Source organism: Diabrotica virgifera, chromosome 1, assembly GCF_917563875.1.
Source record: "Diabrotica virgifera virgifera chromosome 1, PGI_DIABVI_V3a".
NCBI classification, from domain to species: Eukaryota; Metazoa; Arthropoda; class Insecta; order Coleoptera; family Chrysomelidae; genus Diabrotica; species Diabrotica virgifera.
The window spans coordinates 228,236,015-228,263,042 of record NC_065443.1 but is presented as its reverse complement, the minus strand read 5'-3'; the positions used below and the strand labels follow the sequence as shown (position 1 = coordinate 228,263,042).

General features: G+C 33.3%; 1 protein-coding gene across 8 annotated transcripts in view; it reads left to right on the top strand.

Moving 5' to 3' along the window:
* LOC126879052 (testis-expressed protein 2) overlaps positions 1 to 27,028 on the top strand; it is a 201,675-nt gene that overhangs the window by 97,913 nt on the left and 76,734 nt on the right. Inside the window, exon 1 of one of the 8 annotated variants that reach the window (XM_050641945.1) lies at positions 22,753 to 22,869. The exons of the other annotated variants lie outside the window; for them this stretch is intronic. Within the exon in view, the coding sequence (XP_050497902.1) occupies positions 22,810 to 22,869 (60 nt within the window). The 5' untranslated portion in view covers positions 22,753 to 22,809. Of the gene's footprint in view, positions 1 to 22,752; positions 22,870 to 27,028 lie in introns of those variants that run through there. 8 annotated transcript variants of the gene reach the window in all.

Here is a 27,028-nt window from a genome sequence, read left to right as displayed (position 1 = left end):
TATTGTTGCTAGACATGTAAACTGCCGTTGTATACTGGGTGTACGAATCAAACTATGTCTTTCTCAAAGTTCGCATCACCCTGTGGACTATTCTAGCATTTATAAAATACTGAAACCAAAACCCAACTATAGCCTCAGGTCTTCTTAACATTCTGTTTTTAGATTCATTCGCTTATGTTGGATAATAAAAAAAGTTAGCTCCTTTAACAACTGGCCATGTTCGTCATCAGTACAGGGTGTTTCTAAATAAGTGCGACAAACTTTAAGGGATAATTTTACATGAGAAAATAAGGACAGTTTGCTTTATAATCATATGTCTGCAAACGCTTCGTTTCCGAGATACGGGATGTTCAATTTTTTTTACAAATTGACGAGATATTTATTGCTTTAAAACCAGTTGAGATATGCAAATCAAATTCGGTGCGTTTTAAGACGTAGTTATTGCACATTTTTTGACATACAACTAAGAATTTAATATTCACCATTGGCGCGCAAACGCGTATTATGACCGATCATATTACCCGTATGCACGCCATTGGTGAATATTAAATTCTTAATTGTATGTAAAAAAATGTGCAACAACTACGTCTTAAAACCGACCAAATTTGATTTGCATATCTCAACTGGTTTTAAAGCAGTAAATAAATCGTCAGTTTGTAAAAAACGCTGGATGAAAGGGCCGCCCGAGAACTTTATCGTACCGATCTATTATCGTTATGGTACTAGATACTGGAATTCTATAAAAATAACAAAGTTACTCGTTATTTTGATATTTTAGAAACACCTACTGTACTTAAAAGTATTTTATGGTTCTACGCATCATTAATTCCTGCATTTGAGAAAATGTTCGATGCCATATTTCGGGGACACACTATAGATGTGTAGGTTATTGCATAAATCAATAGAATATTATAGTCATACTTTCATTTCAAATTAGTTCATTTTTCTGAGAAATTAATAGTTTACAATATTTGCATTTCATTCTATTTCGATTACGCCAGTCAATGCGCGAGATTAAGAACAAGATATTATCTCCAAATTCTATCCTACTGCATGGATGTTAATGAAATTTTGGGAGTAGCCCAATCTCCTAATTCAAAGTCTATCCTATATACTATGGCGCTTTTATCATGGGGGAAGTTCCCACCACTTTTCAGGGGTGAAATATTTTTATTTTCGAATTACATGGAGAAAGAGGAAGATTTTTAAGAAAATTTAAAAATTCATTCTATAATTTCATCACATTTTTTACAAAAACCATTCATTTTAAACCCGTTCAACTTTTTGAAAGTAGAAATAACACTATATATATTAAAAGGTATTGTAGAAGGAAAACAATGCATTTAAATTATGGTGGATGGGGAGTTAAATGTATATACTTTTCATTTTTCCTTAAAGTACATTAGTCATATATTTTTTTGCACCATATCTCGCTTAGTTTGTAAGTAACCGACATTTAACGGTGCTCGTTTTAAAGGCCTTTTCAAACACTACAAAAAGTGTTGGTAGCATTATACACCTAAAACCTACCGTTCCTCTGTTATTTCAAGTTGAATACACCAAGTTGAGCATGCACCAAAAAACAAACTATTTTCACCTACCATATCTCTTTTTGTATTATAAATAGAACATTTACGAAGGAACGAATCTCTTTATTATTTATAATCTAAAAAATGTTTTATATAGTGTTTTTAGTTCGATGCATAGTTTTTAAGGTATTCACAAAAAATCCGTCCGAAAAGGTGTCATTTTTCAATGAAAATGGCCAATTTTCAACTACGCATAACTCAAAAAGTATTGAGTTCTCAAAAAAAAGTATAGACCAGTTTTTACTTAGAAATAGGTTCTTTAGCCACTTCCGTGTTTATTTTGACCAACAAATTTTCCACCCCCTTGAAGAAGTGGGAACCGCCCCAAGATAAAAGCGCCATAGAATATAGGGTAGATTTTGTTTCTTGAGCTATTCCCTACTTACTGTGAAAATATCAAGTACATCAATGTAGTAGGATGGAATTCGGAGCCAAATACCCTCATTGACTGCCCTACAATAATGCTCTGCTATGAACGCGTGAGAGAGGACACACATAAGATTATAGCAAAATTTCTATTTACCGTAACTTTTCGAGTTTTTGAGCTACAGCAATGAATTTTATGTCATTGGAAAGGTAATTTTGCATTCTTTCAAAATATGTTAAAATATACAGGGCGTATCTAAAAAAATTAAGATTTTTTATTCATTTCCGGTTCAACCGGAAGCCATATTTTGGTAAAATTTATTGTGATAATAGATAATAAAGTACCATATATGTCTGCAAGATTTCAAATTTTAGTTTCTATTAAGAAGGAAGTTAAGGGCACTCGAATATTTTTTTATAAAAAATTCATAACTCCCCTCCTATGGGGAATTAAGATATATGACTAATGTCATTCAATTTACTGATAGGATATCAAAAATATATCAAAAAATAAAAAAATTCCTTGGATCCATTTTTGAGAAAATCTAGTTCAAATTTATGTCAAAATTTGACCCCTTAAATATAGGCAACCCGTAACTTTTTCTGAAAAACGATAAATCTTTCTTATAGCCCTATCTTTAGGCTATATAACGACTTTTTCAAATTAAACTTATCTTAAACAAGTTTTTAGATAGATAGGAAAATGTGTCGGGTGGGCGGTCGGCCATGTTGGCCGCCATTTTGAATTTGGAAATGTCAAATTCCGTATTTTTATTTACCTATCGATGAGCTTACTTTGAGTTGAATTTCATTCATTTCGATCAAAATTTGCAAAAAATGGGCCCTAAATAACCCCCCTATTTCGGCCCCCCTTTGAGAGGTTTTTTTTAAAAGCTTAGTTTCTCGACAAAATTCTCTTAAACTTACTCATACCGAATTTCATCAAAATCGGTCCAGTAGTTTTTGCTGGGCGGTGGCGACATACGTATGTACGTACGTACGTACGTACATACTTCCGACATGTTTTTTTATTTGCTTTTTAGACTCAGGGGGAGTCAAAACGTCGAAAAAAAGTGAATTCTGAAAAAATTTTTTTTGCACGATCCTATAACTTTATCTATTATACTACTATTATACTACGTATATAGTACGATAAAGTAAAAAATCAACTAAAAAGCAAAAAATAAAAAAAAAATTGAAAAAATCTTTAAAGAAAAGCGTGGCGAGTCTCATCGAATAAACGGTTTTCGCCCCACGTTTTTCTTTAACGAATGTGTTAGATTTTTTCAATTTTTTTTTATTTTTTGCTTTTTAGTTGATTTTGTTTATATTTCTAATTTTAGTGACTCGTAACTAAAGAAAAGCGTTTCTTAAAAAAAAATTTTTCGTATTTTTTTTATTTTTTACTTTTTAGTCTTACACTTTTCAAACGTTAAAATATATCGTCATGCTTATTAAAATAGGTATGTATAAAACATATGATGTACTACCATAAAAAGTAGTCGGAATCGGCAAAAAATTTGAAACTTTATTGCTTATTTATGAAGCATAACGTAAACAATTAACATAAAAAGTGAAATTATGTATAGTTCATATAATTAGCTACAATCTGTAAAAGTTTCAAGTTTCTTCATTAGAATTTAAGCATTTTCCGTTAAAATCGGTTTTGTATTTAAACAATCATTAATAAACATAAAAAATATTAACTATTCGTGTATTGTTCCCGCGAATGCATGTCTGCAAATTTTCAGTCATTTGCATTGAAGAAAAGCTTTGAACAAAACGAATTCTAATGTTAATTGTAGCACAAAACGTCTCTACCGGTGGTTTTTCTAAGACTACGGTAAAAACACGAATTTTTTGAATTCGAGTTTTGGTTGAAGTTTTATTTCGTATCGTATTGAAATTTGACACGAATAAGCGCCGATTTTTATATAAACAAATATATGAGCGTTCAAAATTAGAAACTTTATTGTTTATTTATGAAACATAACGTAAACAATTAACATAAAAAGTGAAATTATGTATAGTTCATATCATTAGCTACAGTCCGTAAAAGTTTCAAGTTTTTACATTGTAAAAAACAAGAGAATTTAAGCATTTTCCATTAAAATCGTTTTTTTTATTAATTTAAAAAATTAATAAACATAAACTTTTTTTATTGACTATTCGTGTATTGTTCCTGCCAATGCATATGTCTGCAAATTTTCATTCATTTGCATTGGAGAAAAGGCAGTCAAATTAACGTCTAAAGATTTGACGCAAACTATTGAACTAAAGAAAAGCGTTTAAAAATCACTTAAATCGGACAGCAGGTTTAGGAAATTCGAGCATCAAAAATGACCAAATTTTTAAGTGGATCGATTTTTTTGCACCCGAGTGTATTATAGTTTTTAAATATACTTTACACTTTCTGTAATGCTATAAACACTTTGTCGATATAATGGTTATTTTTAAGAACTTTTCTTTTTCTAGTACAAGAAATTTTATTGATTTTATGGACAACATTCATGTTTACACTTTTAAAGCTGAAACTCTTGAAATTTTTATATCCACGATTGATATCAGATTCTGATTTGTGTTTGTTGTTGGTTGTAAAGATGTTGTGTCACTCACTTGCTGTTCATTATTCTTCTTCTTCAGCCTATTTGCATCCACTCCTGGACAGAGGCCTCCCCATGAGTTCACCATTCTTCTCTGTTTTGTGCCATTTGGTACCAGTTTCTATACCCATTTTTGCTTTAATGTCGTCTAGCCATCGTTTTTGTGGTCTTTGTCTACTACGACTGTGCTCACGTAGTCTTCAATGTACAATGTTTCTCGTCCACCTTTCGTTGTTTTGCCGTGCCGCGTGTTCTACCCATTTCCATTTCATTTGCGCAATTCTTCCTGTGTCGTTCTCCATCTATTGGTTGATACCTCTGTAAGTGTCATAATCTCCATTCCATAATATATACTAAGGGTAAGAACAGAACTAGTGGGTCGCGGTGGAGGTGGAGTTGAAGGTCGCGGTCGATGTCGATATCCATATAAAACAAACACATTGTAGTGAATGGAAGAGAACAGAGCAGGTAAGTCGCGGTGGAGGTTTAGCCCGATGCCATCCAGGAGGTTTACATCGATGCCTTTGAAAATAAAATGAGTTTGTTTTACAGGGATGTCTACTGCGTGGCCTACAAGGATGCTTCCCTGTGATTCGTCCGTTCGAAGCCAAGTTGTCATTACCTGCGCTATCTGAGTTGATCATCAACTAGCCTATATTTGTCCACTGCTGAACGTAGGCCTCCCGTAAAAATTTCCACCTATTTATATCTTGAGCTTCTTGCATCCAATTTGTGGTGATGCGCTTGATATCATCCGTCCATCTAGTCGGTGGTCGTCCTCTGCTTCGATATGCCTCCTACCTTGGTCGCCATTCCAGAATCTTTTTGGTCCATCTGTCATCCGTCAGTCTGGCAACATGTCCTGCCCAAGCCCATTTAGCCATGGCTATTCTTTCAACTGCCTCCGTGACTCCTGTTCTTCTTCTTATTTCTAGGTTTGGTACTTTATCTCTGATGGTAATACCTAACATTGATCTTTCCATAGCGCGTTGTGTAACTCTTATTTTATTTATTGTTCTTTTTGTCAGAGTTAGTGTTTCTGCACCATATGTAAGAACCGGCAAAACACACTGGTCAAAAACATTTCTTTTTAAACAAACTGGAATATTAGACTTGAAAATGTTATTTAATCTACCGAAGGCAGCCCATGTGAGACCTATCCTTCTTTGTATTTCAGTTGTCTGGTTTTCTCGGCCTAAGCGAATCTCATGCCCTAGATATTTGTAAGCTATTACTTGGTCGATGCTATGACTCTCAATCTGAATTTTATCGCTGACTACAAGGTTGGTCATAAATTTTGTCTTTGAGGTGTTAATTTTAAGACCAATTGTTTTTGACACTTTATAGAGCGTGTGCAGCATTTTTGTAGCTTTATCATCTCTATCAGATATTAAAACGATGTCATCGGCAAATCTTAGGTGGTTCAGATCCTCCCCATTTATATTGATTCCCATATTATCCTCTCCTTCCATGTGCTTGAACATATATTCAAGAACAGCTGTAAACAATTTCGGGGTGATAGTATCACCCTGTCTAATTCCACGTTCTATTCTAAATTTCTTGATATATGATCTATAATATCGAACGCCTTTTCATAATCCACGAATATAAGAAAGATAGGCTTGTTATACTCTGTGCACTTTTCTATTTCTGAGTTGATACTTTTTATATAATCCCTTTTTTGTATTCAGTTTATTTTCGAATTTCCAAAGTCAGTGAATTCAGTAAATTTTTGAAATATGAAGGAGGATCTGATTATTTACAGCTGACATTTCATCCCTATCATCACTTAACAATCACAGACAATTGAAAATCACAGTCTTTTTGTCATTCAAATTTCATTAAACTACTTCACTTGATAGTGATTATAGCTCGACTGACAGCGCAGGTGACCTCCTTGCTATGTGCTATCGACATCGACCGCGACTTAACTAGTAGCATCCACCTACACCTCCACCTCGACCTACTTGTTCTGTTCTTACCCTTATAGTAGTCGTTCACTCATTAGTATTGGTATATTCTTTCTGGTAACTTATTCTTATTATTCAGTTTCGTTAACCATATCTTGCTACGATCTATGACGAGTTTGATACACAACTTGCTTCATTTAGTAAGAAAAGAGTGATTTTCTTACACTGAGACCTATGACGAAGAAGTGCAAATCGACATATCAACTAAACTAAATTTTAAAGTAAAATTGTGGATTATTCTCACCAGAAATAATAAATTTCTGTTAGTGAATCCACTAAATATTTTTTTTTCTGCAGCCGTCCCGAAAATAAAACTTTCGGTATGATTTATTAAATCCAAAGTACCATTTTACACAACTCATACCGAAAGTAGCTACTTTCGGCACTAATTTTTTCACTTTAGGGACGCTTTTTTTACTTACAGGACGATTTTGGGTACATAGATAACGGCTTTGACAATAACATCAACTTTTTATTTTATTATGACAACACTTGTCATTTAAGATTCGTGTGTGTTTTCGCCAACGAACTGTCAATACGGATGGAATGACCCCGTCCCATTCAAACAGTGAAGCGAGATTGCGGCCAACATACAAGTGAGAGGTCCTAGAGAGAGACATAGAATCCAGGGAAAATTTGTTACAACTACCACCAGAGTTGCCAGATGTGATTTTATAAATCCCCCACTTAGAAACTGAAATTCCCTCAAATTGAAGCTCAAACCCATTAAATTTAAATTTGTGCCGCTGCCGCATTTTAATAAATTAGTAGTCAAATGTAGAGAACAGTAAACCAAAATTATACTAATGTTGTTCTGAAGCTATTTCCTTGTGGCATTTTTATGATTAATTATTTATATGGGAAATAAGCCACAATTAAAATGAAAAAAAAATAATTTTATTAACGTTTCGACGCCCAAATCGGGTGTCGTTGTCAAAATACAAAATATTACTAAAATAAACAAAAGAGTTGTTGCTAAGCAAAAAAATTCTTCTAATAATTTATTTAATCTCACTCACTTATATTGGCAATTCAGACATATATTATACATTTTAAAGTAGAAGACTTTAAAATGATATTGCCAATATTTATGAGTTGCGTTCCTGGGACGACTTACTGAAAGATAGTTCATTCGATTACATGAAATCAACCCCAACTCAAGAGTATCCGTCATAATTATAATTATAATTATGATTATAATTTATAATCCGTCAAATTATAGCATGTGATCTGTCTTTAAAAAGACAACCAAATGCAACGACAGTAAAATTCTCGCGTTAATTATACTATATATAAAAATTATACTACTTATCAACAGAAGGCCCTGGAAATAATTAATAGGTCCTATCGTCTCCGATTATATGAGAGTAGAATATACAGTTCTATGTATATACGCAAATTTAATTTACCATGACCCCTTAAAATCTCTCATAATTGTCCACCCCCCCCCCCCCCAACCATTTCTGCTTCGAAAAATTCCTCTAGACGCTTTCAAGTTACTCCAAAATTATGGGAAACTACCCCAAGCTGGCAACCCTGACCGCCGCTATCAATTTTTTTGTTTACGAAAGATGGCGATTATCTTCTTCTATCCTTCCCTAACTATACTCTCTCATCCTGGCCGCATTAAATTCACTTCTTACTTTGTTTACGAAAGATGGCGATTATCTTCTATCCTTCCCTAACTATACTCTCTCATCCTGGCCGCATTAAATTCACTTCTTGTCCATTCCATCCGTATAGTTCGTTGGCGAAGGTTTTCGCTCAGTTTTTCGTTTTTCAATTCCAAGAAATGGAAATCGGCAGTGAAATTAGTTGATTCCATCCCAAAGAATACACGGGGCACTGTCTACGAAGGAGCTCAGCCACTTTACTCGCTGATAGTGGTGGTACTATAACCAACTTGGAAAGACACGGAGGATGGAAATCAACTAATGTAGCAGAGGGATACGTAGAAAATTCTTTAAGAAATAAAATTCACATAGCTTCACATATTGAAAATGGCTGCAACCAAATTATTACCTCAAAAAATTTTTTTGAAAAAATAGTAAAAGTACTAACACATGTAACACTAATTTCAATACTGCCACTTCTGTTAATATTCCTAACAATATTAATATAAATAATTGTTATAATTGTGTTATTAATATTCATAAGTAGATTTTTCTAATGTTGAATTGACGAGAGTAACTTTAAAGTGTTTAATAAAAGTTCATAAGTAAAGTTTATCCACATTTATTCTTTTTAACATACAAAACGGCTGCAGAAAAAATATTGTACGTAACACGATCCAAAAGTGATTTTACGAGACTCCCAGGATTCCAGGACTCGCCTACGGCTCGCCCTGGAAACTACTCGTCTCGTAAAATATCACTTTCGGAACTTATTACGTAAATTTTTTTTTCTGATTCTGGCTTTGGTTTAAAACTTGAACCTTTAGCCACGTAATTGTATAACTTATCACTAAGTCAGGGGAGTAATGTGTAGTGCGTGTGTTGAGTAAGTGTCTTGTTACTTTGCAAAGTCGACGTCATTGTCTTTGCAAAGAGACGCTAATTGTTTCCGAACGTCTGCGGTCCCTTGTTACGTAAATTACTATTACATGACTGTTTTAATGTTTTCTACGAGAATTTGTCATTCTATATTTCTAAATAAGCAAAAATAATTAGATATTCTGGATTTTGTATAGCCGTGTAAAAAAGTTATAAAAGTATTACGACCAAAGCATAATTCGAAAAAGAAATATACCAGAAGCGAGAAAAATGCTAATTTACAGTGAGTTTTTATTTTTCTATTTGTAGAGTAAAATACGATAATAATTCTTAACATAAAAGTTGTGTGGGTGCGTTAACTATTATCTGAAAAGAAATCCATATGCCAATTTTCAATTGTTAACAGTTAAGTTTCTTTATGCAACTCAATCGATGAACACCATTAAATCACCTGGTCCAGACCAAATGCCAAGCGAGTAATTAAAATTAATTAAACAAAAATCTGGATATTTTGGTGAGATTATTCAATAAAATGTGCGCCACACAAATCATCTGATAAATAATATATGCCCACCAAAGAAGGTAAATTAAAATAATGCACAGATTACCTACCTAATAATAATTAGTCTCATGTCACACACGGTAAAAATCCTTCAGCTTCAGTAACGTTGTGGGCACAAGAGAAACACTAGACATTGGGTGGAATGCATAAAACGTAGTACCTGCTATGCTAATGCTTCAAGTATATACCACATTTTTGAAGATTTTACTACACTTAAAAAGCATTAAATGCTTTATAAGTGTAGTAAAACACTTTACAAAGCAAAGCATTTGTAAGCGTAGTAATTAATGCTTTGTAAGTGTAGTAAAATCTTCAAAAATGTAGTACATACTTGAAGCATTAGCAGGTACTAAATGCTTATATATTAATCAACAAATCAACACCTTTACCTCTGCTTGTGAGGAAAGTTATATGAAAGTTTCTTCTGATGAAGCTCCAATAAGAGCAGAAAATCGCGGTTAAAGGAATTGGACTGCACTCCGTATTCTAATTAAAAAGTAAGATTGGTTTGCCTTCGCATTGCAACCGAATAAAAATGGTACACATTTTTATTTTATTTTCGTATTACTCCGTAGAGTAACCGGTGCATTTTTCAGTTGGAACTTTGCCGGCTGCAGACGGGGGATGTGAATTGCAAGGTGTAGAATTCCTTCCCTTTCGTCTTCACTGCAGCATCCATATGACTTGCAAATTATAGAAGTCTTGGAGGTGTTACCATGAAAATGTACTAATAAGTTTTCAATTTAAAAATCTTTTAGTGATTTTTAATATTTTTCAATATTATTAATTTACTATTAGGATTGAAAACTTGCTTCGTCTTTCAATTGCCAGATGGCGCTTGCCACCTATTATCATCACTTTGGTTGCGATGTGTGGGGAAACCTCTCGATGCAATTTAGTTGGAGTATGGAGAACAGTGCCTACGTTTCTTCTGATGAAGCTCCAATAAGAGCAGAAAATCGCGGTTAAAGGAACTGGACTGCACTCCGTATTCTAATTAAAAAGCAAGATTGGTTTGCCTTCGCATTGCAACCGAATAAAAATGGTACACATTTTTATTTTATATGAAATTATGAGTTAGGTCAGATAACGACGCATATAAATATTGCCACTTTTATGTTAACGCTTATTCTGAGGATATTATACTCTGTACTGGAACCTGCTTAATCACAAACATCCGTTTTTAATTAATAGTATTAGCCATCCTAATGACATCGTCATAATAGCCGATATAATTTAGAAAATCTGGATGTCCTACCAAAGTTTCATTTTAGCGATCCGATTTCTTCGATAAAGTCGGTTGTTTTTTTGTTCTACGACTTATTTCTTCGTTTGGGATTCGGTGTCTCAGAGAGACACCTAACATCTGATACTTCACAGCCATCTGAGTCATGCGAATCTTGTTCACTACCTTTTTTGGGAGTGTTATAAATAATATTTCCGCTCCATAATAGAGTACAGGGTACAGTTTATAAACACGCTGGTCAAAGATTTTCGTTTTGGGGCATGTACCGGTATATGAGTGGTCACCTGCATTTCCTGTGAAAGTATAAATGTTATGCAAGAACACACTTCTCTTCTTCTTAACTCAGGCGAGACTCGCTAGTCTCTGGCACTTGGTCATAAGACCTTTTATACCACACCCTATTCTTCTCCTTAAACTCTAATAAGTTCTGTGGCCCCACGAAGGCCAACAGTTTTCTTATTGGTAATTTTAGGATCTATTCTGGTTCAAACCTCATTTGACCAGTGAATTCCTGCTTTACATCACCTAGCACACTGCAATGGCATAGTATGTATATGGCAGTCTCTTCTTCTATTTCGCACTTTCTGCACCACGGTTCATTCACCTTACCTAGTTTGTGTATAGGTGATTTCTTAAACGGCAATATCCGGTGACCATTTCAGTGACCGTTTTGATCTCTCGTTTATTAAGAACACATTTTAAACATCAACCAAGCTAATGATCCAGGATCCAGTAAGACATGAGGGTACCATGCGTGGTGTCATAATATATAATATATACAAAACATTTGCTTTTTTTCTAGAATTTATGATATACGCCAACGAAGGGAAATCTAACACGCAATGATTCATTTGTGTTTATAATATAATCTGCAAACAAATTAATTTGTCTAATAATAACAAGTAATTATGACGTATTTTAATCGGCCTAATTATACGTTCGTAGTAATCTAAAACTACATTCGTAGACGAAAATATTCATCTCGATTTAAATATTGTAAGTACATATAACGGAACTCACATTTACTGTAAATCTCAAATTATATTTTTCGTCTTTTCAAACCTTTCCCTTTCTTTCTTGTGTTTGTGGTATCCCCTTATCATCCATCCTTCTGCATCCAAAGTTGAACATAGGCCTCCCCTAATCTCTTCCAGTTTTGTTGGTCTTGGGCTTTCTGCAACCAGCCAACGATGGACAGACGACGTCAAAAGGATTGCTGGGTCCTTTTGACGTCATCTGTCCATCGTGTAGGTGGTCTACCTCTACTTCTTCTGTCTGTTCGTGGTCTCCACACTGTAATTTTTTGGGTCCACCTACTGTCCTTCATTCCCGCTACATGGCCCCTCAATTGCACTTCAGCCATGCTACTCGCTCTATGACATCTCTGAAGCCTGTTCTTCTGATTTCCTTGTTTTTAACCCTGTCTCTGAGGTCAGTCCAAGTAGTGACCGTTCCATTTTCCTTTGGGCCACTCTAAGTTTGGTTGCTGTGGCCTGGGTTAAAGATAATGTTTTGGCGCCGTAAGTCATGACTGGAAGCACACATTGATCGAACGTGTTCTTTTTCAAATAATTTGGCATGTTGCTCTTTAAGATGTCTGATACAGCTCCATATGCGGCCCAGGCTAAGGTGATCCTTCTTTGTAATTCGGCAGTTTGATTGTCCCTGGCAATTCGGATTTCATGCTCTAAGTATTTATATTTATGGACCAATGCTATTTTAGGTCTGGATCCCGCGTATGAAAAAAAAGTTGATTAATAGCAAGCTGAAAATTTGTTAATAGCTTAAGGGTGTCTAGTCGAATAAACTTTGATATGTGTGAACACTGGAACAGGGGCAGTTTTAATTGTGGAACAGATTAAAAATTTGGAACGGTCACAGCACGAAAACGGCACATTTATTTTGTCCGACAGAACAGACTTAAACTCTTCGAACAGAGATTAAACTCTCATGCAAAAATCAGACTGCTATTTATCACCAAATGGGCGTTTTAATGAGTGGAACATGTAGAATATGTCAAATGACAGGAATTATGACAGGTAATAAATAGCAGTCTGATTTTTTCATGACAGTTTAATCTCTGTTCGGAGAGTTTAAGTCTGTTCTGTCGGACAAAATAAATGTGCCGTTTTCGTGCTGTGACCGTTCCAAATTTTTAACCTGTTCCACAATTAAAACTGCCCCTGTTTCAGTGTTCCCATATATCAAAGTTTATTCGACTAGACACCCTTAAGCTATTAACAAATTTTCAGCTTGCTATTAATCAACTTTTTTTTCATACGCGGGATCCAGACCTATTTCGCTGAAGTTGACTTTTGGATTTTCGCTTGATACCAGGTTTGTCATGTATTTTGTCTTTCCAAAATTAATGTTAAAACCAACTTTTTTACAGGCGGCATCTAACTTAGTAATCATAGTTCTAATCTCTTTTAAGTTGTTGTCAGAACTATGTCGTCCACGAATCGTAGTTGGGAGAGCCTTTCGTCGTCGAGATTCATTCCTTTGTAGCTTATGAAAAAACAAAGATATTCATTTTTTTTGTGAATGTTCGAATTGGTGCATTCAACTTTAAATCGCAGAAACGTGATCCATTTTTCGAGTATAATGCTTGAAAAAATTTTGTAGTGCTTGAAAAGACCTTTAAAATTAGTACTGTCAAACTAAGTGAAATACGGTGCAAAGAAGATTGATCACTCATATATCTTGAGAAACAATGAGTAGTAAATTTAACCCCGCATCCACCAGAATTTAACCCGGCACCTGCCACGTGGGGTGCTACCAGCAACCCATAACACATTTTTATCAAATATTTGGTATTTCAAGTTTGGTAACCGAGCTGTTCGTCATAGTAGCTTTCTATAATATTATATAGCATATATGTGTTAGTGTTTGAAGCGGTTATTTAGTGTCATTCTGAACTTATAGCTCTAAAGTCGATTTGGGGTGTCATCATGTGGCACTTTAAGTTTTAAATTTTTTTTGTATTTTTGATAAACATGTCAAATTTACATTTTTTATTGAAATAACTGATTTAAATTATTAATATAGACTCTACACCCACTAAATCTTAATTTTTTTAGATATTTTACTTGACTTCATTTATTATGGCTTGGTACTGGCTAATTTGCTTATAACAACTTTTTCATTTTATTTTTTAACTTTTATAACATATTAGTGGCTAATAAGTTAATAAAACATGTTTTTTTATATTCTTGTGTTACTCGACACATTATTTTATTTTTTAAACAAGTAGATCACAGACAATTTTTAAGGGGTGCTGTGAGCACCCCACGTGGCAGTTGGCGCCTTGCAAAAGCCACGTGGCAGGTGCCGGGTTAAATACCTTTTATTTTAATGTTTTTCCGATGCCCAAAAAGTTTGACTGGTTTAAAATGCATGGGTTTAAAAAAAATAAGATCCAATTATAGACCGTAGTTTTAAATTTTCTTAAAAATCTCCCTTTTTTCCGTGTAACTTGAAAATGATAACAGATGCGAGAAAATGATTCAGTACAAAAGTGTAGGGTTTTTTCCTTATAGGGGAGTGCATATAGATTTTCACTTCGGAAAAAATCAAACAAGATAGAACTTTTTGTAATTTTATTAAGAAATGTTTAATAAACAACATATCAAAAAGTTCTACTCGAGAAGTGGGTGCTTCATTTTTTATTAAACAAATGAACTGCGAAAATATATGTTTTTTTAAATAACTCCGAAAATATAAATTTTTGAAAAAAACTGACTAGGCCATTGAAGAATTCAGAAAATTTTACGAAAAAAACCTTGTATAAAGATTTTTCTAAAATTAAATCTGTAGCTTCTCTAATTTTTTATTTATTACGCTAAAGTCACCTTTCTCACAAACATTGGCTCACTGTAAATTAGCGTACGGCGAAGTGCACGGATGAGTTATTTTAATGTAATTCTTTAACTAATAGATCAAATGAAATTTTACAAATTGAACATGAAAGAAGAATAATTAAGCTATCTTAGAGTTATAATAAAAAGAAACAAAATGTATCAGCATAAGTACGGTGTGGGCTGAAAGTGAGACTTACATGAATTTTGTTTAAAAATGATTTAAAAATGTGCAACTTATACAATTTTTCTTATAAAACTCTCAATCTTGCACAACTTACCTTTCAATAATCTTACTAAATGATGTTTCATTCAAAAAACATCTCAAAAATTGAATTCTTATGATACGGCGTCTCAAAAAATATAATTTTTGAAAACTTCATAGTTTTACAGAATTAATATCAGATCTATTACAGTTTTATACGCTCTGAGCTTCGCTGGTGTCGCTCCTAGCGGTTACTAATTCAACTTTCACCGGTAATTTTTGAATATATTATTTAATTGTTATCGCTTAATATTTACAACGCAAAAAAGTAATTAAATTGTAATCGATTTTTTTAAGATTTTGCTAAACATTTTGACGTTCTATTGATAAAATATGAATTTCTTACTTCGGATACTTTCACAATTATCGTGTAGATGGCGCTAAGATTAATTATAATTACATATTACGGAACATTAAAAAAACTTAAATTCAGTATTTAAAACGTAAGTATATTTAAGGTAAAAATATATACCACAGCTTTGACCAACTAATATTTTTTATAATGAATGTTTTTAATTTTAATTTTAAATTATTCACTTTGACATTTATGTCAAAGGGCCTAGCCGGGTAAGATGGTGAAAAGTGCCCCCAACCCAATTTAAATTCCATATAGGCCACTTTTTAGCACATATAGAGGAACTCACTTTCTGAAATTTTTAGCCCCCTAAGTGGTCACGTGACCCCCCTAGAGCCTAATTAGGCTTTTTATGTTTTTATTTTTTCTCTCAGCCGCATCAAGAGCTAGCCAAAAACTTTATTTAAAAAAGTTGTAAGTTTCAAAAAGATCTATATGAAAAATTTTTTTTTATTTTTTTGGCGGGAAATTCGAATTTTTAAAACAATTTTAAACTTTTAAATACCTCTGAAAAAAAAACTAAGACACTCGTTTTTACGAAAATTAATTCTAATGTGTATTTTTGCACAATCTTTCACCCTTAATTTTTTCAGATTTTTAAAATTGGTGAAACGTACCTTTAAAAATAAAAAACCGCATTTGTTCGTTTTTTTTTTCGTTTTTTGATACAATTTTATACATATTTTTCAAAAAATTTAACACCGTCACTAGAATAGGTAAAAAACTGAAAAATAATTGGGGTTTGCTTAATAAAAATTTTTTGTAAAGATATCCATTTTCAAGATACAGGGCGTTGAAGAAAACAAAATTTTACATATTTTTTACGATTTTGCCGAAACTACTGGCAACATTGTAATTAAACTTGGCGGGTTTTAAGAGGTAGTTATTGTGCATGTTTTGACATACAACTAAGGATTTGATATTCATCATTGGCGCGCATAGGGGTAATGGTCTGAAATTTTCAAAGAAAAAAAGATAGTACGCCACTGACATATTTCAAATTAACAATCATTTTTGAATTCCTCGTTCAATTTTCAATAAAAAATCTATCTTCTCATTTTTTCATACGACGCGCCGTTTTGCTGCAAAAAATAAAATATCTTAACGCTTCCAAAGTATTCGAATTAATTTTGATAATAATGGATGTATGAGTTTATTATGTAGATGTAGAAAGTACTAGAAGTTCGAATACTTTGTAAGGGTTAAGATCTTTTATTTTTTAAATAAAAATGACGCGTCGGATGAAAAAATAAGAAGATACATTTTTTGTCACAAATTGAACGAGAAATTCAAAAACCATTGTTAATTTGAAATATGTCAGTGGCGTACTATCTTTATTCTTTAAAAAGTTCAGACCATTACCCCTATGCGCGCCAATGATGAATATCAAATCCTTAATTGTATGTCAAAACATGCACAATAACTACCTCTTAAATCCCGCCAAGTTTTATTACAATGTTGCCAGTAGTTTCAGCAAAATCGTAAAAAATGTGTAAAATTTTGTTTTCTTCAACGCCCTGTATCTTGAAAATCGATGGCGTTACAAAAAATTTTTATTAAGCAAACCCCAATTATTTTTCAGTTTTTACCTATTCTATTGACAGTGTTACCTTTTTTGAAAAATATGTATAAAAATGTATCAAAAAACGAAAAAAAAAACCGAAAAAATGTGATTTTTTATTTTTAAAGGTACGTTTCACCAATTTTAAAAATCTGAAAAAATTAAGGGTGAAAGATTGTGCAAAAATACACATTATAAGTAATTTTCGTAAAAACGAGTGTCTTAGTTTTTTTTCAGAGGTATTTAAAAGTTTAAAATTGTTCTAAAAATTCGAATTTCCCGCCAAAAAAATAAAAAAAAAATTTTTCATATAGATCTTTTTGAAACTTACAACTTTTTTAAATAAAGTTTTTGGCTAGCTCTTGATGCCGCTGAGATAAAAAATAAAAGCCTAAAATGCCTAATTAGGCTCTAGGAGGTCACGCGACCACCTAGGGGGCTAAATATTTCAGAAAGTGAGTTCCTCTATATGTGCTAAAAAGTGGCCTATATGGAATTTAAATCGAGCTGGGGGCACTTTTCACCATCTTACCCGGCTAGGCCCTTTCCGGTAAACGTTTACAAACTTGCCACTACTGGCGCTCGCGAATTTTCAAATATCCCCTCTACGTACGAGCTCACAGCGTATAGGTGTTTTTTTAAAGCTCAGGATGTAGTCTTTAATATGCACTCAATTATTTTACTTTAGAAATGAAATAAACTATTTCTTTTTGAGAAACTTAAGAAAGATAACAAAAATGTAATACAAAAACCGAAAATTACCAGCTAAAAAAATGTTTATACAAAGTGATCAAAACTTTTTTCTGTAAAACTTATCTAAAATACATTTAATAATAAGCTTCAACAATAATAAATGTTCAACAAAAAATTTTTTTTAGCTCTTATACAGTAGGTATGTCTGCGTAAACTGGAACCTATTGATAACTTATTTATTATCAGTCTTACGAAAAAAAAGTTATTTTTATAAAATACTCTATATGGTATATAATCTAAGATGCAACCATCAAATATAAAATTTTGTTAATATTATACGAGGTATGTCAAAAAATATGAATTTCATTCAAGAGTAAAGTACCTTTATATTTCACAATATCGAAAATTGTTATAAGGAAAAGTTGTTTGGAATTAAAAAATATGTTTTAGTGTTCAACTACATCCCTCTAATTAAAATATTGTGAATAATAAAGGCACTCGTATAAAACTGAAAAAGTTTGATATCTGATGGTTGTATCATAGATTTTAGACCAGGTAGAGCATTTTATGAAGAAATATTTTTTTTCGTAAAATTGATAATAAAATAGTTACAATAATTGTAATAAAATGATAATGGGTATCCGTAATTTGAGAAAAAATTGAAAAAAAAATTTTCGATTAGAATAATGTAATTGCACAGATTAACCCAACAATGTTGGGTTAATCTGTGGTAATTGTATATTAAAACATACTTTTTAGTTTCAAACAACTTTTCATAAAAGCATTTTTTGATATTCTGGAATAAAAAGGTACTTTACTCTTTAAAGAAATTCATATTTTTGACATAACTAAAATTGATAACATTTGATATCTGGTGGTTGAGTTTTAGATTTTTAACTATCGAGAGTATTTTATGAAGAATAACTAGTTTTCGTAAAGTTGCTAATAAAAAAGTTTTCCATGTGGTTCCTAGCTACGCAAACATACTGTATAAGAGCTTCTATATAAGAATTTTTAAATTGTAATGCCATATTCAGATTCAGCAGAACCAAAAACAAAATAAAAACATAGATTTCATCATTAGAAACATATTTGATCAAAGTAAAATGATGAATTCAATGATATTTTTAAAATTATTTATACAAAACAATTGTTATTGTTTAAACAATTAACAGCCAAATCTGCGAGTAGAACTTTTTACTTTAACATGTATATAAAGTAACAAAAAAAGTTTTATAAAAATATAAGCTTGTTTGAATTATTCCGAAACAATGCATGTTTTCGTTCTAATTGCACTCCCCTATTACGGTAGAATAAAAACTGTCCGAGATATCACAACTTTAAGGGGGGGGGTATGGTTTGAAATCAACATATCAAGCACATTTTTGTGAATTTTTTTCGAAGCTATGGTAGAATTATTTTATTTTCAAATTAAACAAACATATTAAGTACAATTCAAAGAATATTTAAGAAAAAGTGCAATCCAAAATATTGAAAAATTAGCCATTGGTGACAAATTTTGACAGGCAGCTCAAAAAAAATGGATTTTGCGGTGGACATCAGAACTCATCACTGGATCATACGAAACAAAAAATTCAAAAAGATTTAATTAGCTTATGAGTTTCACGAGGTAACAACGTTGAGTTTTTTTATTTTTAATGATTTTTGAATTTTTGGTATCACTCAGAAGTCAAAAATACGAAATTTTTGATAAAAATTTTGTGAAAACCAACAGATTTAATTTTGTTGAACAAAAAATAAGCACAAAACGAAAAATATCTCGACGTTGTTACCTCACGAAATGTCTTAAAGAAAATCTATGCAAAATTTCAGGTAGATCGGTCAAGTAGTTTTTCAGTTACAATGTCCACCGCATTTGAAAAAGCAGTTTTGAGAAAAATGCGTTTAAAGTTTTGACAACTGCATCTTCATCTTCTTATTTGTCTGCCAAATCGTAAAGTGATGAACATTGGAATATGTTTTTTGAATTGCGGAGTAATCTACAAAAGAGAAGGCGAACAGTTGTTTAACGTTTCTCACTACGCTCAAGCGTGCTGGCGCGAAGCCGCGGCAAAGCGGGTGGAAGGTAGGGATATTCAACACTCTGTATCTCGGGTAATTTTACTCCGATAAATCTGAAATTTTCAGAGAGTATTCTTGAAAGTATGCATTTTTATTTGAAATAATAAAAAAATTAAATATTTCAAACCATACCCCTCCCATCCCCCCCCTTAAGTTATATTAATATCACGAGTATCACCTTTCATGTGTCCTTTAACCCTTTGCCTTTTAAACTACTGCAAACTAAAGATTTAAAAAAAAAGACTAAGTTTTCAATCTAATAGCACATAAAGAAGAACCAAACAATGCTGCTCTACATTCTACCAGACTGAAAACAATGGGAACCTTCTCTGGTAACACCTCCGAGGCTTCTACAATTTGTAAGCCATAATGGATGCTGAGACTAAGGAAGATGGGGGAATTTTACAATTTATAATTCACGTCCCATCTGCTCAGCACGGTAAAGTTCCAACGAGAATGGTTCCCTCCGTACTCCAATCAGAGTAAACATGAAAATCAAAAATGAATAACCATTTTCAATTTCGTTGCAACACGAAACTACAGCCGCATCATTATTCCAGTCTAATCAGAGAGTGCAACAAGCACCTCTACCGGTTTCGAAACTTATTATTAGTCTCTCATCAGGAGGCACATATGGTGCTCTATCTGGCCCAACTAGGACAAACCCCGACGTGCAGTCACGGATTGCAACGAATGAAATTGCAGGGATGCCCTAGCGGCAACTGCTAACAAAAGACTAAGTTTTCAATCTATTAGCACATAAAGCAACACCAAACAATACTACTCTACATCCTACCAGACTGAAAACAATGAGAACCTTCTCTGGTAACACCTCCAAGGCTTCTACAATTTGCAAGCCATAACGGATGCTGAGACTAAGGAAGATGAGGGAATTTTACAATTTATAATTCACGTCCCATCTGCTCAGCACGGTAAAGTTCCAACGAGAATGGTTCCCTTCGTACTCCAATCAGAGTAAATATGAAAATCAAAAATGAATAACCATTTTCAATTTCGTTGCAACACGAAACTACAGCCGCATCAGTCTAATCAGAGAGTGCAACAAGCACCTCTACCGGTTTCGAAACTTATTAGTATCTCATCAGGAGGCACATATGGTGCTCTCTCTGACCCAACTAGGACAAACCCTGACGTGCAGTCACGGATTGCAACGTACGAAATGGCTGGGATGCCCTAGCGGCAACTGCTAACAAAAGACTATGTTTTCAGTCTAATAGCACATAAATCAACACCAAACAATGCTACTCTACATCCTACCAGACTAAAAACAATGGGAACCCTCTCTGGTAACACCTCTGAGGCTTCTACAGTTACAATCCGTGACTGCACGTCGGGGTTTGTCCTAGTTGGGTCAGAGAGAGCACCATATGTGCCTCCTGATGAGAGACTAATAAGTTTCGAAACCGGTAGAGGTGCTTGTTACACTCTCTGATTAGACTGGAATAATGATGCGGCTGTAGTTTCGTGTTGCAACGAAATTGAAAATGGTTATTCATTTTTAATTTTCATGTTTACTCTGATTGGAGTACGAGGGAACCATTCTCGTTGGAACTTTACTGTGCTGAGCAGATGGGACGTGAATTATAAATTGTAAAATTCCCTCATCTTCCTTAGTCTCAGCATCCGTTATGGCTTGCAAATTGTAGATGCCTCAGAGGTGTTACCAGAGAAGGTTCCCATTGTTTTCAGTCTGGTAGGACGTAGAGTAACATTGTTTGGTGTTGCTTTATGTGCTATTAGATTGAAAACTTAGTCTTTTGTTAGCAGTTGCCGCTAGGGCATCCCTGCCATTTCGTTAGTTGCAATCCGTGACTGCACGTCGGAGTTTGTCCTAGTTGGGTCAGAGAGAGCACCATATGTGTCTCCTGATGAGAGACTAATAAGTTTCGAAACCGGTAGAGGTGCTTGTTGCACTCTCTGATTAGACTGGAATAATGGTGCGGCTGTAGTTTCGTGTTGCAACGAAATTGAAAATGGTTATTCATTTTTAAAGATTTTTAATTGACGTGATGAATGTGGTTTTAGAGTCCTTCAAATTTCCTTTAAAATGGTTTTTAAATGGATACGGTATCTTTAAAATGAACGGAGTTATTGTAAAAAAACACTTTTTTTCAATTTTGGAGCATATACGAGTTTTGGAGCAGATGTGAATCAGATCTCAGTATACCGACTACTCACTTTTCACAGCTGCTAGTAGTGAAAGCACTGCGTACATTAGATGCTTTGGACAAACACATTAAGAGTTTATTACCAAAGCTCTCAACCCAATTGATTGGGGGTGGAATAATGCTAATGCAAAATTTTTATGACTATTCGGCTGGATGTGAATGATAAAAATAGAGATTTATCACAACCTGGTAATAATGTTTGTTATTCGCGGTGTGCAAGTACTTGGAAGGGATACGCGAAACGATTGTGCGCGAATAGCGGAGAAATATTGCAACTTTTTTAAATAATTCATATTGTCAACTGAAATTGTCAAATTGACGTACATTTCATACCTATTGTCATTTAAGAAGGCAAATTATATATTGCTTCACAATATTGATATGATATGCAATTATTATATAAAGGTAAATTTAATTAATTGTATTTTGCTTGCAATACTGCGTTTTAATAACTAATTTTATTTACTACATACAATTGTTTAAGTTTGAATAACACAACCTAAATCTTATTTTTTCTTCTTATTATTTTTTTTGGACTATGGCCTTGACAATTATCCAGTAACCAGGACCATATGATTGGCCAATATAATTAAAAGTGCGAATAAAAGTTCAGAGCGTAGAAATAGGTGTCGCTTTTCCGAACTTGCACGGTACCAATAATGCATTCACACTACAGATAACTTAGGCCTAGCGTTTCTTTTGTCAAATGATTGAATTTAATCCTTCTTTTCATTTTTTATACTGTTGTGAATTTGTACTTTCAAATAAATTTAATTTGTGCACTTTCATTTTTTTCCAAAAAAAAATTTAAATAACTTGCATTATTTTTGTTGGAGAGTATACACGATACCTATAACTCATTATCTCAGTAATTTGAATGATAACTGAAACAGTCGTAAAATAAAAAGGTAATATTATGGTTGTTTTCCCACAAAATGTTTTGTTAGAGTTTTACCGTTGAAAGTCTAAAAATCAAACAATGTCACACCCTATTGGCAAAAAGAAGACCAAGTTGTCTCTTAAATCAAAGGAAATTATGGTAAGTCAAAAACGAAAATGTATGTTAAAATTATTGTCAAAATACTTGAATTTTAGTACCGTCATTTTTATTTTGAAATTGTTTTTTTAGTATGATAGAATTGATTCAAAAAATGACATAACCCAGACATCCAAAGTGAAAGTTATCCTCCAACATCAAATTGTTCTATATGGGCCATATAATGTTCAGAAAAAAGTCACACCTTTTTGAGCATCGGGTTTGGAGGGAGGAGGGGGGAAAAGTCGGTAAATTCGTAGTTTTTTACGTTTTTCGTCAATATTTCTAAAACTATGAGGTTTAGCTTGAACAACCTTCTATACAAAAATGTTCTACATTAAATTTGAAATAAAAAAGGCCCTATACATAATCCTTCTAAAATGAACGGTTCCAAAGTTACGGAGGTAGTATAGTATAATTGGTCCAAAAAAAGGCCTAACCCAGACATCCAAAGTAAAAGTTTTCCTCCAACACCAAATTGTTCTATATGGTCCACATATTGTTCAGTAAAAAGTTACAAGATTTTGAGCGTCCGGTTTAAGGGGGAGATGGGGGAGAAGTCGGTAAATTAGTAGTTTCTTTACGTTTTTCGTCAATATTTCTAAAACTATGTTTAAGCGTAAACAATGTTCTATACCCTATTCCACGAATATACGCCTGTGTTGGATTATTTCGACAACGAATATTTTATTGTGCAAAATATGAAGAACGAAAATAAATTACAAATTACATTGCTGTTTAATGGAATAATTATTAGAGCCATTTACTTTCGTACTTCTTATGTTGCACACTGAAATATTCGTTGTCGCGATAATCCAAAACAGGCGTATGTTGGTGGAATGAACCATATACAAAAACGGTCTACATAAAATTTAAAACAAAAATGGTCCTATCCATAATTGTTATAAAAGCAACGGTTCCAGAGTTACGGAGGGTGAAATGTGGAGGTTTTCGATACTTTTTATATTTTTTGGGCAATTGATGATGATTTTAGGTGGTGAGGTTGACGTTTCTTCAAGGAATTACCACTAACATACCATCGGCCACTGAAATAGCAAATCGTGTTAAAGAAAATTTCTTTCAATCAGTAAAAATATTATAAATTGCCCAAAAAATATAAAAAGTATCGAAAACCTCCACTTTTCACCCTCCGTAACTCTGGAATCGTTGATTTTATAACAGTTATGTATAGGACCTTTTTTGTTTTAAATTTGATGTAGAACATTTTTGTATAGAACATTGTTTCCGCTAAAGCATATTTTTAGAAATATTGACGACAAACATAAAAAACTACTAATTTACAGATTTCTCCCCCCCCCCCCCCCCCCAAACCGGACGCTCAAAATGGTGTAACTTTTTACTGAACAATATCTGGACCACATAAAACAATTTGGTGTTAGAGGAAAACTTTTACTTTTAATGTCTGGCTTAGGCCTTTTTTGAACCAATTATACTATACTACCTCCGTAACTTTGGAACCGTTCATTTTAGAAGGATTTTGCATAGTTCCTTTTTTGTTTCAAATTTAATGTATAACATTTTTGTATAGAAGGTTGTTCATGCTAAACCGCATAGTTTTAGAAATATGGACGAAAAACTTAAAAAAACTACGAATTTACCGATTTCTCCCCCCTCTCCCTCTCAAACCCGACGCACAAAATGGTGTGACTTTTTTCTGAACATTATGTGGACCATATAGAACAATTTGGTGTTGGAGGATAACTTTCACTTTGGATGTCTGGGTTTGGATCTAGTTATACCACACTATTTGTAGCACCTTAGACAACTTAGCTGCAACTTTGCAGCAACATTCACACCCTGTAGAATTGTAATGATTTGACATCAAAAAATCTATTTATATTCAAAAGATTTTTAATACAGTCTACTATTGTTAAAGATTGTTAATATAGCGAAATGTTTAATTTTGATGTAAAGGGTTGACCAAAACTCGAAATGAGTGTTTTCTAAATTTTCTTAAATGGACCATCCTGTATATGAGTATTGTAATCAAATTATATTTTATTGTAATATGTTTTTAGTCCTTAAGCATTCCCTATACCTGATTGTTTTAATTTGTGAGTTATTCGTGATTCTTTAAGCCAAACATTAATAATTGTAACAACAATTACGTGAAAATTAGGTTGGTCTTGAAAATATTCAATCAAAAATAATTTTTCGAAAAAAAAATACATAATCTAGACTGATCTTTAATTTATTATTATTGGATGAGATATCGAAATACCTGAGTAGTTCAAATTGTTGGATTGTAAAATATTAATAAAAACACACGATATTCTACCTAATAGTTGGCTATGACTTTGACACTAAACTTGCTTAAAAATTTGACATTAGACTATTTTTATAGTTCCAGTTGCTCTGTTACTATTACTAACATGCATTTTTTTTTAAAGAGGAACTGATTAATATCGTTTTTTTGCTAGGAGAGTATAACAAAAGTATGCTACTAGCAAGGGCGGATCCAGGACCGATTTTCGGGAGGGGCCATGAACTATTTTTGGGGAGGGGTATCAGGGGTATCTTTTAAAATTACGGTTACAATGGTGAGTTTTCAGGCACTTTTCATACACTTTTGAGTGTCATAAAGACATTCAAAACTTATACTTATTAAAGTATTATTAAAGCCAGTACCAATTTCTACACATTTCTTCGGATCCAAGTGCAGTTATTTCAACAAGTTTAATACTACTTTTCCCAATGCTTCTCCTGTCAGACCTTGTTCTTTCACTCTTTCTTGATTTTCATTTATTTTTATGTCCCCATAAGCGTCAATGAACTTAACAAAGTTTTCACGAATGTTGTTATTTTGTATGTATTTCAAATTTAGAGAAAGCTGTTCCACGTGGGATACGTCGGTCGTTTCGTCAAATAGGACAGAGTAATAATTTGCACTTTGAACCTGATTCATTATTTGTTCAATTATTTCTTCACCACAACATATTATCAATTGATTTTGACTAGGCTGCTAATGTATGTTACTCGGGAAGATGCTGTGGATAGGTGTTGTTTAAGAGCCTTATCTCCTGATGTGATTTTAAACCTTAACAATTCCCCTCATTGCTAGGTCCAGCATCTTCGTCCAGAAGCAGAAGGCCATCATCACGATGGCCTCTTATAGAAATATTTTGTCGACCTAAGAAAACTATATAGACTCTACTATTGGTCGTAGTCTTTCTCTATTTTCTTGTATCTGTTTAGAACTCTGAGAGTCTATCTGTTGAATGACTGACTTTTGCGACTACGATCACTTTATAGAAAATCCAGGCCCACCTGAAAGCACTCCTTGTGGTATGATGTTTTTTCATGGGTTTGTATGGCTCCGTCTTTGCCCATGAGTTTGGCGAAAGATGTTAAAAGTTTCGTGACAAGGCTTTGGGCTGTCATTGTCATCCCTTTATTGTGACCATATTTTTATTAGAAAAATAAAATGCAATACTCGTAAAACAATCCCTTTTGAATGTGCAAAAGTACTAACCAACTCCTTTGTTCTAAGTGCTGATGACCCAAGTAACGCTTCATTTCTTTTTTATTCTTTGCGTGTACACAATATGGAAATTGATACGATTTTGATGGTTGCCAAGGTCGTTCTAACAATTGGTACTTTGTAAAATTATCAACTTTTTGATTTACAAAACATCATAAGCCATTATTGAAGCTTCTGTTACTGGTTTTGTTTAATTCTAGTGCAGAAGACATATTCATACCCTGGTTTGTACATAATATATGTGTTTGAAACTAAAAACTTCTATTTTTTTCTCGGCGGGGGCCATGCCCTCCCCCTGGATCCGCCCTTGGCTACTAACAATAAGAATTTATCATTAGCAATTCCCTTGTAGACGACAACCAAAAAAGAGAAACTTTTTAAAGTTTACTAGAACGGTTTCAACGTACTAGACACGTAGATTAGGTATTATACTAGAAGTACTTACCTGACCGCCGCGCCGTCGTATGATTATGATGGAGTAATAACTAATGTTAGGAGAGGGGAATACTAATACATTGCTTGTGAAATTAAGATTGTATCAGGGGATGATGTGGTGTTAGTTGGAAATACTGAAAGAGAGTTCGAACAAAGACTGGAAAAGTGGAAACGAGATCTTTAAGAAAATCTCTGAAGCTTAAAAGGACAAAAATGGAATGTATG